Raw genomic sequence first — 16,022 nt, forward strand, 5'->3', positions numbered from 1 at the left:
AAAAATCATTTTTGTTGATTTTTTTTATTTAAATCAAATGTTTCTTCTCGTATAATACAAGTCGCGAACTGAAGAAATAACATTAGGAATTAGTAGTAAAGGTCAATTATGCCATTTAAGTGAAAGTATTGGGTCCCCAATTGTTAACCTATTTGAATCCCAAACAACGTTTTAAGGAAAAAGTACAGCAACATTTATTAACATGACACTCTTCTTTTCACGAAAGTTACTGATATTTGGCAGGGCCATACTTTTAAAAAATGGGAACTAGCTAGCGGCAGGAAATACATATGAAGTACATAAATTTCGCCTAAAATTAAGTAACTAACTCTATGGCCTATGGAACCCGGAGTTTCATGCCGCGTTCACAAAATTTCTCCACTGACTTCTATCCTTAGATAACTGGATCCAGTTTCTACTTTGTATTCCTATTTCTGCGAGATCCATCTTAATATTGTCCTCCCATCTGCATCTACGTCTTCCTAATGGTCGTTTTCCGGCTGGTCTTCCAGTTAAGATTTTGAAAGCGTTCTTTCTTCCATCCTGGCTACTTGACCTGCTCACATGAGCCTCCTAGATCGGATGACTCTAACAATGTTGGATAAACCGTATAAATTATATAGTTCCTCGTTTTGAAGATTCCACCATTCCCTATTCCCGTTTCTCTTGGGTCCGAATATTCGTCTCAGCATCTAGTTCTCAAATACTTTGTCTATATTCTTTCCTCATGTTAAGCGACCATGTTTCGCAACCATACAGAACAACAGGCATGATTATCATTTTATATATTTTAAGCTTCAAATTCCTCGACAGAATTCGCGACGACAAGAGATTTTGAAGTGAATAATAACACGGATTCCCTTTTAGTCGACATTTAATTTCTTCGTGAATATAGTTTTCGTCTGTTAATATTGATCCTAAATATTTGAAAGTATCAAAAGTATTATTCGATATTTTAACGCATTCAAAATTTGCCGTATTACGATCCCGAGAAACTTCCATGTATATAGTACATAAATTTCGCCTAAGTTTTAAAATCTATTTTGTTTGTTTCAGAGAGGGGATCGGACCCTCTAAATACGCCCCTATTATCTTGAAACAAACAAATAGACGTGGACACAAAAGAATTTTCGTCCTAAATATCCATGATGATTTCCCCGTTGGAATAGTAAATGATTTAAAAACTCTATGGTAGAAGAGAAGAAATCAGGATTCACCCGTTATCCGTTCAAAACGGGATTTTCCCTAATCATCCTCTGCATGATACTCGTTTTCATACTGTGCTTACATACATTTGAGTCTCATTGTATTATGATTATTATCTTCCATAATCGAAATAACAGAACAGAAACGGGATTTTACTTATTTTCACTTTAAATTAATTTGTTTCGGAATTTGATTTAAATCAACGATTTTTATTTTTTTTAAAATCAAGTGATTTAAATCAATCCACCCTGAATAGTTGTAAATTTATTTAAATAAAGGTCTTCTGTTCAATAGTTAATATTGTTACAATTCCGAAAAACACTAAAGATAAAGAGTTTTTAGGTTTCTCTGTAAAATTGACATTCTAGTGTTAACGACAGTTTTGTTCTGGAGGTGCAATATACATTCAAAGTTTAAAGACATCCGAGCGTTCGTCTGTTTGTACTGAAGGGCAAAACCTGGAAATATATTTACTTGAATATTAGTGCCACCTTTCTTGCATAATATAAGGCAAAAATTCTTGAGTTTTATTTTATTTATTTTTTTTAATACAAGTGGTAGAAATGTCGATATATGCTTTTTAATTATTAGTTTCTCTTATGGTTCATGTCATTTTACCATAGTATTTTCTAACCCTTCTAATAAGTCACCGGTTTTACAGCCAGTGGTGAGTGTCGGTTTTGTATTTATTTATTTATTTATTTATTTTTTAACTTATAGGAGATGTTTGTATCCACATACTAAACGGGTTCTCAAAATGGACACAAATTTTTAGGGGAGCCTTGTATTCGAGTAAGTAGGATACTTCAATTAAGATGATCGGTTGTGGGGTACGGACTCCACTTCCCGATTGCAAAGCAAGTATGAAACATTTCACCTACGCTGTCTCATGTTCTTTAATCAGAACTAACACTAAGTGGTATTCTCAGCTTCCTGCGGGTAAGGTTTAAAGTTAATCCGCTGACAAATATACAGCCTTAAATTTCCATTAGATGTTTAGGAGATGATTATGTTGTAGAATCAAAGGTCTGCAGTCAAGTATAGCAACAGTAATAACATAATTAGACTGTAGAAATAGTATGTCTACCACATCATTCTTAAGATGATAATAAATCCGACTTTATTATGCATTTTGTACTAAGACAAAAAAGCCTGAACTAACTCGGGATAAAGGGAATTTTAGTAAGAATGACTAGTATTGTAAATAGCTTTATTCAAAAATTTAAATTACTTTGAAGCTTATCAGACCTCGATGTTCCGAGAAAGCAAATGCTCAAAAGTGCCCTCGCTCAGAGGAGCAACGAGACTTAGGGAAATACGAACATCAACACTTATTGTGTTTATATTCTGAGAGTGCTTACTTGTCAGTGAATGCTCATCGTTGTTTAATTTTTTTCAGTTATATTAATGCTTTCTAGGCGGTAATGATGGGCATTTTTCGTATAACAGAATTATAAAATCTGTTCATTTAATTTTGATTAGTAGGAATATGAGTTTTGTTTCAGAGGGTTTCTTTTTTTTTTCTTTTTTTTTTTTCGTGCATTGGGACTGACAAAGGAGAGAAAAAAGTTTTCTGAAAATTTTCATAGCGTAAGACACAATGAAGTCAGTTTTATTATTATAGAAATAATTGATTCTATAGGAAAACATCAATTGGAATATAAATATATTTATAATAATCCTATAATATTTGGAAGTTTCGCTTTTTGTATTATTTTATTTTTAAATCCCTTAAAATGCTGGAAAAACACATTCTTAACAGAATGAAAAATGCAATTCAGAGAAAGAAAGTGTAGCCAGTCAAAAATACAGTTTTAATAATTTTTGGACATTATTGATTACTTTTTGGTGAGCAAAATTATCATTGTTACGATCATGAGAAGATATTGGTTATCTCAATTTATGTTAACACGGATGAATCAAATGCGTTAGTACTGATGTGATAGAAGGAGTTGTTCGTAAGTCTAAACCAGTGTGTCACATTATAAATTTTAGGTTCATTCTCTGACAGAAAGGTGGCGCAAGTGTTCTTTTAATATGAAGGCAGAATACTTATGGTGATGATTATTAACATTTAGTCTTCAAGGCCAGTCGAGAAAGATGTGCTCCTTGTAACAGACTTCAAAAAATGAGGAAGAAGTTGTCAATACGACTCATAGGCTTCCCTGGCTTTCTCCTGTGAAGTTCATAAGGATCTAATCTCTTTGAAGTTAGACGATGACGCTCTTCAATGTTTGTTAGTGTTAATATCGTAATTGTGTATATGCTTCTGTATAATTTCGTAATGCCTAGAACGATGGAAAAAAAAAATGTTCACGTTATGTTTTTTAGGCAGATCCATTTTACAGAAAGTCAAGTGTCTTACCTTTAATTTAGGTACTTAAGTAAACTACGAAAAAATTGATAAAATAAAACCAGCTTTTATAAACTATGTTAACCGACTTAAAAAGTAATGCTAGTAAGCAGAAAATAATTCATCTTTCCCAATAAGATAAGTACGTATTTTATTTAATTTTATAAAGCAATGATTACGAATCTACCTGCTTAAAAACACCTATATTATATTGCATCTACCTACATAAAATAAATTGGGTTTTATTATTGTTTATAAAATAGAAAAATCAAAGTCTGTGCATAGCCAAACAAAATTTATGTCTAATATAAAATTATAGTTTAAATAGTGAAGAACTGTCCTCCACACATCATATCTCGCAAAAGTTTTAGGTATTTCCGTTTATGAGCCTGAAACAATAAGAAATAAAAAAAAAATGACACACATAAAACAGTAACACAACATTGTAATATTTACTTAATTTCAAGATATATAAACATTCGCAATAAAGGAGTTGATAGAATGCTCTGCTCTGTAGACAATATAATTATCCTTAATGAAGTTAGAAATTTAATATTTTATTCTATGTGACTCCCTTCGTGCTTATGGCTGGGGTAATCTATTCCTACTTGAATTATCTGGCAAACTAAGGTGAGCTTTTTATTTCATTATTGCCTATAACTGAAAATTTTAGAACGTTAAAAGTCATTAAATGTAAGAATGAGTTAATTTTACATTCATAATTCAAAAATAGATCGTTTGAAGTTTACTGGGCAGAAGTATTTATATAAATGAAAGCAAATGCTGACCTTTGTCTTTCTCTAGAAGCGGAAATCCAAACAAAACATTCCTCTCGTCTGTTACGAGGTCATCTGTTTTCAATAATAAACAAGTCACACGTGACAATTCACACACGTGTAGAATGAAGTGAATATGTGCTTTTAAGAGACCTCGTGAAATGAAATCAAAGGTCACATTCTAACATATTCTACGTTATCTGTCCATTCAGTAAGTGAAAGGTTTAGCTCAAATTGAATTTTCTGATTATAAATGAAGTGATTTTAATTGAAAAATAAAAACAGTCAGCATGAAATATTACATACACTTTGAAAATATATAATGAAAAACTTGCCAATATCAAGCTCTTTTTACATATTTTTTTATTGTACATCTCACATTGACAAGTCATGGTCGCGGGAAAGTGATACAGGTGGTACAGCCCTGCGTGTCCCAAATATGTATACATAGATAGATATAATTAGGGTGGTCCTTAATTTTCAACTTCCGAGGTTTTTTGAGTCTTAGCCCTAAAATTTCTCCATATCGGACCAAAGTAGCGTCCGAGAAGAATTAGCACAATTGAGTAATATAAAGTGTTGCCCCAAGCGACCTCAATTTTTGTATGCATTCACATATGAATAATGTAGCTACAACTTCATCTACTACTATATAGTACCATCTTAGATTCAGGTCCAAAATTTTTAATAGGAGGAGGACTCACCTGACATTGTTTTGGGGTAGTTTTTCGCCACAAATATACATCCAACTTATACAAAATTAAATAGTTATTACCTCTAAGTCTTTCCAAACTTACAAGCTACCTTTTTCCTCATATTATATGCTGTAAATACATTCAAAAATTGAGATCGCTTGAGGGATCATTTAATATTGTTCGATTGAGCTAATTTTTCTCATGAATTACTCTTTGGTCTGATAGGAACCATTTTAGGGGCTAAGACTTAAAAAGATCTCGAAAATTGAAAAAAAAAAAAAAAGAAAAAGACAACCCTAATATACATAAGTATAAAGGGCACGATTTCATTTACTTAATTTTACGAAATTGCTTTTAATACTAAAAATATCGTACATATTTGAGCCAATACGGCATTTCTTACACAGAATTGTTACGTTGGCATTTCTTACACAGAATTGTTACGCTCAGGGGTTTATTATGTATAATTATTTGCTAATGAGTTAAATTTCATACTTACAAAGGATATCTGGATTAGTGTCGAACTGATTCTAGTCGAGACCTTTTTGAAGATACTGGTTTGCACCTCTGAAGTCGTAACTTTTTGAAATTAGTACTGAATTGATGTTTATGTTAAACTCAGAACTTTAGAATAATGATTTATTGTTTTAAAGGAGTAACAATATATTCTTAAACAATGCGTTATTCGACTTGCTGATTAATGTATCCTCTGAAAACATTAGAATACAGGTTTCGATACATCTTACTGTCAGTTGGTTTGAAAGATGGAAACTAGAATTAAGTTCAAAACAAGTGGACTAATGCACACACAGAAAAATTAATATATTTAAAAAAATAATCAAAAGACATTAAGAACTAAGTATCACATAATTGCCTTATATGAAGATTTATTCTGCACATCTCTTTAAAGATACACATGTTCATTTTCTTAGCTTATAAAGAAAGCTCCCTCAAAATAATAAGATAACGTTATGGTAGTTTATTTATACAGTACCTTTAACTGGTATTTGTGTGTTGCACGATAACTTTTCAAAATTTAGCTGATCTTCGCGAAACTTGGTGGGTGCTATCCTCTGGGCTTAAAAATAAACCTACTGTTTGAAGTTGAAATACATCAAGAATAAGTGGTCAAAATTAGCCCCATGTAGTGAGTTTGAACATAATCAGATAATAGAATGTTGGTAAAAGTTATATCAAGTTTTGATGTAATTTGGTATATATATTTTCTTCAGGACTTTCCTGTTATTTCTATTGCTTGGAGTTGTCAGTCAATGATAATGAGGTAAAAGGGCTAAATTGACTCTAATTTGGAAGTTTCCTCATATGCTTATTATGATAAGACAGTAAATTTCCACAACTTTCGTAAAAATTATTCGATTCTGATACACTGAGACGTATGTTTTCTTTGAAACTTCCTAATTGTCTTTTGCTTGGTTTTGAAATTGATGAATCTACAGAAGGCTGCTCAAGATAAAATGAAACAAGTTTGTCGTGGCGTCATTGTGAGTCAAACGCACGCAAAGCTGAGGCACTTGGACTGTGTGTGAGGCAAGGCCTGGAGAATGAACGGTAAACAGGAGAGTGCGATTGGTATAGGTATGGTTGTGCAGCTCACGGATTACTGAGAAAACTACATCTGCTGACTTTCCAAAGCTCACTGGAACGTGTCAGCGATAAAGATTGCAAGTAACATGGTTTGGACATCAGTGAAGTCCTCGTGCGACGTGTCAAACTACCGCCAGAAGAATGGGAGCGCGCCAGAAATAAGAAGTGAAAGCGACCTCATCTTTTCTCTTTCCCTCCCCAGTTGACACAGTATGTGCCATTTGCTTGAGGTGATGAAGGAGAGCCCTCCAACACAAGAGAATTTGGCCAGGCGATACAGCTCTGTCCACATCATTCACCTAACCTGGGATTGAAGGTGTGACATAAACCACATGGACATGCTCTGACATATCAATACATACACGAAAGATTCTCTAACGTCAGACAACTGTATGAACGATACGTCACAGGTGACACATGGCAGTGGATCGTCACCCTGGATGAAGAGTTGCTGTACCTGGACGACACCAGTAAGACACGGGCAATTTTCTACCAACTAATACAAGGATAATTTTCTATGCGGTTGTGGCCGTATACTGCTGTCGGAGTGCACTTCCTCTTCTGCGGGTGCCATCCAAGTGAAGGTTACGCAATGTTATGCAACCCACATCGACTGTACGGCCAGGAGAGCAGGAACTTCTCCATCCATATGAATAAGGCTTGCAGGTACACTTCCTAGTCATCACTGATCTACTACACATAGAAAGAGGCCGAGTTGGGTATCAAGGTGGTGCCATTCTCGTGGGTTCCTGTCAAGACTCTGGACGCATCCCCCATGCATTTCTGTGGCTTTGGGCTCTTGAAACAGGACCTCGCCCGACATCGTCCACGCACCCTTGAACACTTTTCCAAAGTTTCCAACGCGACCTGCAGGCTGTTCCTCTCTATGTCCTTCGACGAAGCGTTCTCTAATGGAAACCCCGGTGCAGAGCCATCGTTCAAGCCCGTGGGTGTGTCATTGAGCACGATCGGTGATGGAGAAAGGGCATCTACTAGCTAAGTGTGTACTTTATATTGTTTCATCTTATCTTGAACAACTTTACGTTCTTCCATTACATATACACGGGGCAAGTCAAAATGATAGACTCGTTTCAGAAATTTATTCTGTGAAATTAATAAACATAGTGATTCCCTTTTCTACTTGCAGCATTAGTTCGTTAGGAAACACAGATGCAGTCTGTTTTAATCGGTAGATCTACGTGTAGTGTGTCGATCGGTCGATCTCACACAAGCCCAGCAGAGCCTAGCCAAAATATGTGATACTTTTGTAGATATTTGAACTGCCGAAATTTCTGCTACTTCCTTGGGCTGAAAATAAGATATGCACCTTTGGCTTGGGAAACCAGGGTTAGCTAATGTGGTTTGGATCTCATGTTAATCTAGAAGTCCACATCTTATATAGCCTCGCTACTGACAGGGACGCTAAACTCTAAATCAAAATGAAATGAAATCTTTGTTTTACGTCCCACGGTTATGCCGGTTAGGCTAAAGGAGACGGTAATGATGAGGGATGAGTGAAATGGTGGAATGAAGAAGTGGGAGGAACCCCGAGAAAGCCCACGCACACGGTGTTTGTCACTTGACGGGGACTGGGATCGAACCCGGAACCCCAAGCACCAGAGGTGAACGCTCTACCACTGAGCCACCGCGGCCCCAACTCCAAATCAAATCGAAACATAAGAAGAGCCTTAAAAATGAAATGAAATCTTTAAGTTTTACGTCCGACGCTTATGGTGGATAGGCTAAAGGAGCAGACCGTAATGATGAGAAATGTAGAAAGTGGGAAGAAACGGAAGAATCCCGAGAAAACCCACGCGCACCAGAGGTGAACACTCTACCACTGAGCCACCGCGGCCCACCTTATTAAAAAGAAAGAAAAAGAGGAAAGGACAGCTATTCTTTGTCACCAGTGTGTTTAACCTCCTGACACGTAGTGTAGACCAGGCTCTACAAAAAATGATGTTATTTGCCCGTTCGTTTCTGCGAATATCTCGAGCTTTGCTGAGTTGAAACCTTTTGTAGGGTAATATCTACACTTCAAATTTTGCATTGGCAGACAGACGATAGCAGAAGCCCCTTATGTTTTACATTTGGACAACAGTTAAGATGGCGTCGTGCAGCAGTGGCGGCCGCGACCCGTAGCACTCAGGAAATTTATTTATTTTAGTACTTAGAAAATAACAAAATGTTTTGAATCCTCACTTGTATGTCTACTAGATAACCTAAAATCTGTATGGTATATTGGTTTTGAAAAACTTTGTGTTTGGTGGTTTGCAGAGCATTTCTTTGCTGTTGTAGAGGGCTCTCTACATTGGATTTCCATGAGTAAATTTTTGTGGAAGGATAAAATTATGTAGTATTATTTTTGCGCATTGTTGAATATCTTAGATTTTTTTTCTTTTTACCTCCTTAGATTTAACACTGTTTAAGGTAGGGTACGTAGGATTTTGTTCTGGGGATCCACATCTCCCTCAAAATCTTTCAATTTTGCAGAAAATAATATAATTAAGCAGAAAATAGTATATTATAATTTCGATAAATGAAATTAAGCAAAAAAAATTAAATCTATATATATAAAAGAGAACGTACAAATCCTTTGTTCCCTCATCACGCTAATACGGCTGAACCAATTTCTTTTATTTTTGGGGGGTTATTAGGATTTGGACCCTAGATGGTTTTTATCATATCACTTTAATTTTTAATTACCAGTGTCTTGAGATAATTGACCATTCAAGTGTCCATAACGTACAAATCCTTTGTTAGTTCATCATAGGTAAAAATAAACGTATTTATATGCAACCCGCATGACCGTGTCACTCGGCGGGTTAACATAAATGACAGGCGATATAATGTTAACATTTACTGCAATCTACTATGGTTTTTATCATATCACTTGAAAGCGAAAAAGTAAAAATTATCTAAGTAACAAAGTTTATTGCGTTCCGGGGTGACCGCAGCGAAGCGGGGCGGGTTAACATAAATGACAGGCGATATAATGTTAACATTTACTGCAATCTTCTATGGTTTTTATCATATCACTTGAAAGCGAAAAAGTAAAAATTATCTAAGTAACAAAGTTTATTGCGTTCCGGGGTGACCGCAGCGAAGCGGGGTGAACGCTGCTAGTCAATCATAAAATAATAATAATATTGTCAATAATCGAGTTTCTATTTTTTTTAATCTCTATTTTTATAATCTGTGACTTCTGGTCAGAGATTATATAACTATAAAATTGACAGTTGTGTGTTAAGGTGTAAAAACTTTTATATAATCTTTAATCAGTATTTAGGATAAGTTCTCTAATTCACACAACAACTGTTAGGTTCCCGCTAATTTATTATCTCCTGAGATAGTTTACAAACATATCTCATAACATACAAGCGCCCAATGCCTCCATATGTTTCTCGCCTTCTGTTATTTATTGTCACTTTTACACAAGTTCAATTACAACTCTTACGAACTCCTTACTTCACTTCTATTAATCATTTCTCATTTCTGCTAATTCTCTTTTATCTAATTCCTCTCTACATCTAACTTCCTTCAAGTTCCATTTACTATTCATCAATTAACCAAGGTTCGTATATCGTCCTCCTTTTCTTCTTCTGGCTAGTGCTATTTTTTAAACATTTCTAACCTAACTTCCTACACTAAATTCCTACTACTAACAGTAAGGAAAGTGTTTCCCGTTGTAGATCTGTATGTGACTAAGAATCTGATGTATTATATATCCAATCCTGTTTGCGTGGCTTTCTGAACATGGCACGAATTCACCTTAAAGTAGATCTATGGTACTTCCTGACAATACAATGTTCTAGCTTTTTCCGAATGTAATTTCGGGTTTACAAGACATGGATACTTCGAACAATTTTTGCACTTTTTCGATCTGGTAGCAGTAAATGTATGGTTTGAGTACAGACGAAAATGTAAACTAAAGAACTTTCTATCCAAAAATATCCTCAATTTTCATTAATTCAAAATGTCTCGGGGTAAGGAGCTTATTTTTCCTGAGTAGGATCAACGTTAGGAAAGCGATCTCGGAGATTACGATCCAGCAGCCTAAGGCGAAAAAGAACGCCATTTTCATGTGCAGCATCTAGATATGCAAGTACGCGGCATTTTCCCGAAGCGCTACAGATGCAAAACTACCCAAGGTGTAGAAATTCTGGATGTAAGCAATTCTCCAGAGTATAATGTATCTGGTGCAAGGTATTTCTGTGTTCCGCCTGAATGTAATTGTTTCCTAAGATTTCACACTAAAACGTGAACAAACAAGTCATAAAAAGCTCAGTGTGCAAATATTATCAATTATAAAGACTAAGGTATAATTTTACAACAGAAAATGTATTAATATATTTTTTCTTTCCAAAATAATGTTCGTTTGTTGTATACGATCAAAGTAATATTACAAATGTTAATCACTATGAGTATTGTTAGAAGAAATGTATGTACGTAGAAGACCGAATTTACATGTCTAGAATTAAACAGTATGGATCCTATATGAACAGTTTCCTAGGATCCTATATAAATTCCCATTTGTGTTATTATCCCCAAAATACCAGTGTAGAGATGGCTTTACAGTCGATTATGCGCATGCCCTTACAATTCACAAATTACTAATGTTGGGACCCCAAATATTTAACTCTTTCCAGCCCAGTGGTTTCAGTGTGAAACCACATTTTTAACATTTTTCTTCATGCAGCTCGCTAGTTTGAGAATGAAACCACCTTTTAGTATGAATTTTGTGACCCATCTAGGGACAGCAGCTTAAATTATTTCTAGGATTTTCGTTGGCTCTGAAACTGTATCGAAAATTTTGACGTTCAGACTTTGTTATTTGTAGCAGCTTTGTTGCGTCATCGGAGAAATTGAACTATTTTACACCTTCCGGGACAAATATTTCAGAAGGAAATGTTATAGTTGAATATTTATTTCTATATTATTGATACTGAAGTGTTTCTGTCGAATCATCTATCCTAAATATATATGGTTTCAAATTGAAATTACCGAACAACAATGAAATGTTACAGCACAGATTGTTCCCGTAGGTTGTACCATTTTTATTAGAATTAATACATTTTCTTGCAATATTTATTTGTATTTCTTATAGAAATTAATGTTCCCCAGTGATGGAGACTATATACTGTAAGGAAATTTGATGTCACTTCTGACAATCGTGGTGGGAGGGAAAAATTTTGTGGTATCTGCTTGATATCACTGTTGTAATGCATTTCTGATTCATAAAGGATGGTGTGAGACGGCATTCTCTTTGAAGAGTTCCGACTTGCTGTATTACTCGGATGATTGGAACACTAACATGATTGGAAGTGTTACAATCTGCATACGATTCCTCAGATTGTTCCATGTTTGATTCATAGCACTAATCCCACGTTTACATTCTGCAGTTGATATCGGTTATTATTTCCACAGCTTTCTTAATGTTCAAAAATAATACACACGCATAGGTTTATGATTTCATTATATATATATAAGAAACTACCAGAATATTGATCGATATAAGTAAGTATTCGGTTTACATCGGTGTAAAATGCACTCCGCGCAAGAACGAACGCACAGCTACCATCAACTCAACACGAGAGAACATTAAGGCACATCAGCATATCCGATATCATATTGCCTTTAGACCATGAGTCATAACTACAACTCTTAAGATTCAATAAGGTTACCTATCAGATATCTAAAGCTCAAGGTAAAAAATCAACCACCACCAATGATCTTATAGACTATGAGCTGTGATTAAGTTCAAAGTATTGTTTCATATTAATCTGGTATTTAACATTCAAACTTCGCGCCTCATACTAAAATTTTGTTTATCACAATTCCCAAATTTAAAGAATGGTCCTACGTACCTCTCTCGATATACCTAATTCTTGGAATGAACCATATAATTATATGTTCAATGAGGTCAATAACCTCCGTTAATTGTTTACCTTAGCAGAACCAACTGTTGTCTAAAAGGTGTTATTTGATAACTCCCAAACTTAAGAAGTACCACGACAAATTTTGAAAAGGAAATGAATCCCTGTACACTACCTCATCAAGGTCAATCACGTAGTACAACGTATTGCTTACGTTTATATTTTGACCCATAGGCGGGAATAATCAAGACCAATGTCGTAATTTCATTTTGACAATTCGCAAATTATCCTACAAAGTTTACCAATATCCTGGACTCATAATCCCATCATAGGTCAATAAGTGACCAGTGATCATACTAATATTTGACAACGATTTACCCAAGCTGGACCACCCAAATCTAAGAACAATTACCAATTATTGATTTAACAATAAGGAATGTACCCTCCCAAATTTAAGATTGGTGCACAAATATACCTATGTCTTATGAAAGGTAATGAACCCCGTACTCATATGAGGTAACAAAGCCGTTTCAAAGAAAATAAAATAGGTCAATAACTTTCGAAATTTGAATATTTGGCCATAAGAGAGACACCAACATTTACAATGAGTTCTAGAGAACGTTTACCGAATTTTATTTGGTAATTCCTAAATTTAAGAAATGGTCCCATATACCCAACAAAATTTAAAAAATGAGCATCAAAGTATAAGGGAAATGAATCCCTGTACACATTCATCCTTATCAAAGGGTTCGATTACTTCCAAAATTTACATTTTGACAATTTTTACCCATGAAAGGGAACGAAATTTATAATGATATTTGTTATTGTACTGTACTAGTATATCAAATTGGGCAATTTCTAAACTTTAAAGAGTGAGCCAATGTAGCCCTTCTAAATTGTCAATGTACCTATATCTTAAGAAAGAGAATAGATCTCTGTATACCTCCATATAACCATATAAGGTAACAAGACCTCATCAAATGGGGTCAATAACCTCCGAAATTTGAATTTTTGGTAACTTTTTAGCCATAAAAGGGAACGATATGGAACCCCAATACTGATAGAGGTACACTCATGTCCAAAATTATTGTCGCATATCTATAACTATCTTCTTGTAAGAATATAATTTGATGATTATATTGCAGGGTACTTTTAATACTGATACTATGTGTATAATCGAGAAATGTATATTTGTGGTAAATTTCATAGGAAAAGAATTATAAATACTAAAATTAGAATGAGTAAAACAAAATGTTGCTAAATGGACAACAAAGTTTTATTTTCGTTTTATTGTTCTTATTTACTGCTCTTTTGACATGAAATTTTCCACATACATGTCTTTGCCGACTGTACACATACTAGCATTGTAAAAAGTACCGGGCGAATTCGTTATCAAATTATATTCCTACAACAACATATTTGTAGGCATGCGACAGTAATTTTGGACATGAGTGTACATATCCTTGTCCTAGGCTACCATACCAATTTTTTAAATTGGACACTTTCCAAAATTTAAGGAGTGGGCCAAGTAGCCCTGCCGAAATTTTAAAGGGGTAAACCAATATACCTATGTCTTATGATAGGGAATGGACCCCTATACATGCCCATATAACCATATAAGATAATAGGACCTCATCAAAGGGGATAAATTGGGTCAAAAAACGGAACACGTGGTACAACGTATGCTTAAGTTGATATTTTGGCAATTTTTTTAGTCATGAAAGGGAACGAGGTGGACCACCCAAATTTATAGTGGTATATATTGAGGTTCTATACTATTATACCAAATGTTTAAATTGAGCAATTTCCAAATTTTAGGGCTGGGCCAAGGTACCCCTCCCAAATTTTTAAAGGGGTGCATCAATTTACTCATGTCTTATGAAAGGGAATGGACCCCAGTATACGCCTATATAACTATATAGGGTAATTAAGCCTCATCAAAGGGGATAAATCAAGTCAAAAACCTCCGAAATTTGAATTTTTGGCAATTTTTAACCCATAAAAGGGAACGAAATGGGCCCTTCAATACTGATAGAGGTACGTACCTTGATCCTGGGCTACCATACCAAATTTTTAGATTTGGCAATTTCCAAAATTTAAGGGGTGGTGGTCTTATGTACCCCTGCCAAAATTTAGAGTGTGGGCCAAGATACCCCTGCCAAAATCTAGAGGGGGTGGTCCTAAGTACATCTAGGTTATTGACCCCTGGCCTTGGGGCCCCTCATTGAGGATAATCAAAAGTTAGATAGGGTGATGCCACTACTACTAGAGAGCGTTTTCAAACACGTAATTTCTGTTTGTTTTCGATCAAGTATAATTTTTTGTAGCCCAGGCACGTAGCCAGGGTTTCGTGAAGGGGGATCCGTGATATGAAATGCTGTGATCATCACACCAGGGACTCGATCATTCTAAACTATTTTACTGGAACATATATTGGTTCGTTTAGCCAGGATTTCGTAACAGGGGGGGGGGCGTGATATGAAATTCTGAAGGCTCAGGAGCTTGATCAGTGTAAACTATTTTACTATCAACATATATTGGTTTGTTAGGACAATAAAATGAGGACATGTTGGTAAGTATTTTAATAACAAACTATGAAGAAATCTCGAATGATAAAAGAATAAAATAAGTATTGAAAAATATTTTACAATATTTACATTCTTTTCTTTGTTCATTCAAATATAACAATTTTCCTTCCATTATGATCTTAACTATTATGAAAAGTATATATTCACTATTATAAAAAGTACATACTCAATAATGTCTTGTAAAATATTTTACAATATCTGCGTTCCTTTTTCTGTTGAATCAAATGCTAATAGAATTCCTTTTCCATATAAATTTTTGTTTTTATTATTCCGTCAATTACTGGTTCCAAATGACAGGTTAAAGGAGCACTAGAAAATTGTTTTTGAAATAACATGTTTGATTCTGCAAGGATGCAATGACGAAAAATTATGATAAAAAATGTCCACGCTGTTACTCAACGGCACTATGCTTTCGGAAGCTTGAAATCTCCCTGACTAGTAGCAGAAATTCTGAGAATTCTGTAACTTTTCTAGAAACTTCAAATTCCCTGACTCTTCCAGGATATCTCGCTCACCTTGCCACCATGTATTGCAAGTAATACAAATCTCCTCATAAGAAATAGTAACCGAAAGCTTCCTGTAGTTTTTCTTTTATTATTTTTAACGCTGATTCTTCTTTTTCTCATTTCATTTTGTTTCATCCTTTTTTTCATTTCTGGTCTCGAAGGAGGGGGCGGTCCGCCCCCCCCCCTTGGTTACGTGCCTGTGTAGCCTATATGTATCTTAATATAGCAAATGTTTATTTTTATATAATATCTTGCTTTACATAATATCAAGGTTAAACCCCGAAATCCTCTTTGCGCAGTGATTAAATTTAGCAATATACGGTGCTGTATAGACTACGTCCAACTTAAGGAAATCTTTCACTTAATACTGTTCGTAGTACACAACAGCACTAGTTAAATATATATTTTTTATGCCTA

At 34.9% G+C, this 16,022-nt stretch overlaps 1 protein-coding gene across 3 annotated transcripts in view; it reads right to left on the minus strand.

Annotated features, from left to right (window-relative positions):
• LOC145694638 (uncharacterized) overlaps positions 1–16,022 on the minus strand; it is an 82,719-nt gene that overhangs the window by 7,456 nt on the left and 59,241 nt on the right. Inside the window, exon 3 of one of the 3 annotated variants that reach the window (XM_081771049.1) lies at positions 3,006–3,494. The exons of 1 other annotated variant lie outside the window; for it this stretch is intronic. In XM_081771049.1, coding sequence (XP_081627175.1) covers positions 3,328–3,494 — 167 coding nt within the window. In that variant the 3' untranslated portion in view covers positions 3,006–3,327. One more of the 3 variants, XM_081771051.1, reaches the window with a different exon arrangement.

The sequence above is a fragment of the Thermobia domestica genome, chromosome 9 (genome assembly GCF_964235325.1).
Source record: "Thermobia domestica chromosome 9, izTheDome1.hap1.1, whole genome shotgun sequence".
NCBI classification, from domain to species: domain Eukaryota; kingdom Metazoa; phylum Arthropoda; class Insecta; order Zygentoma; family Lepismatidae; genus Thermobia; species Thermobia domestica.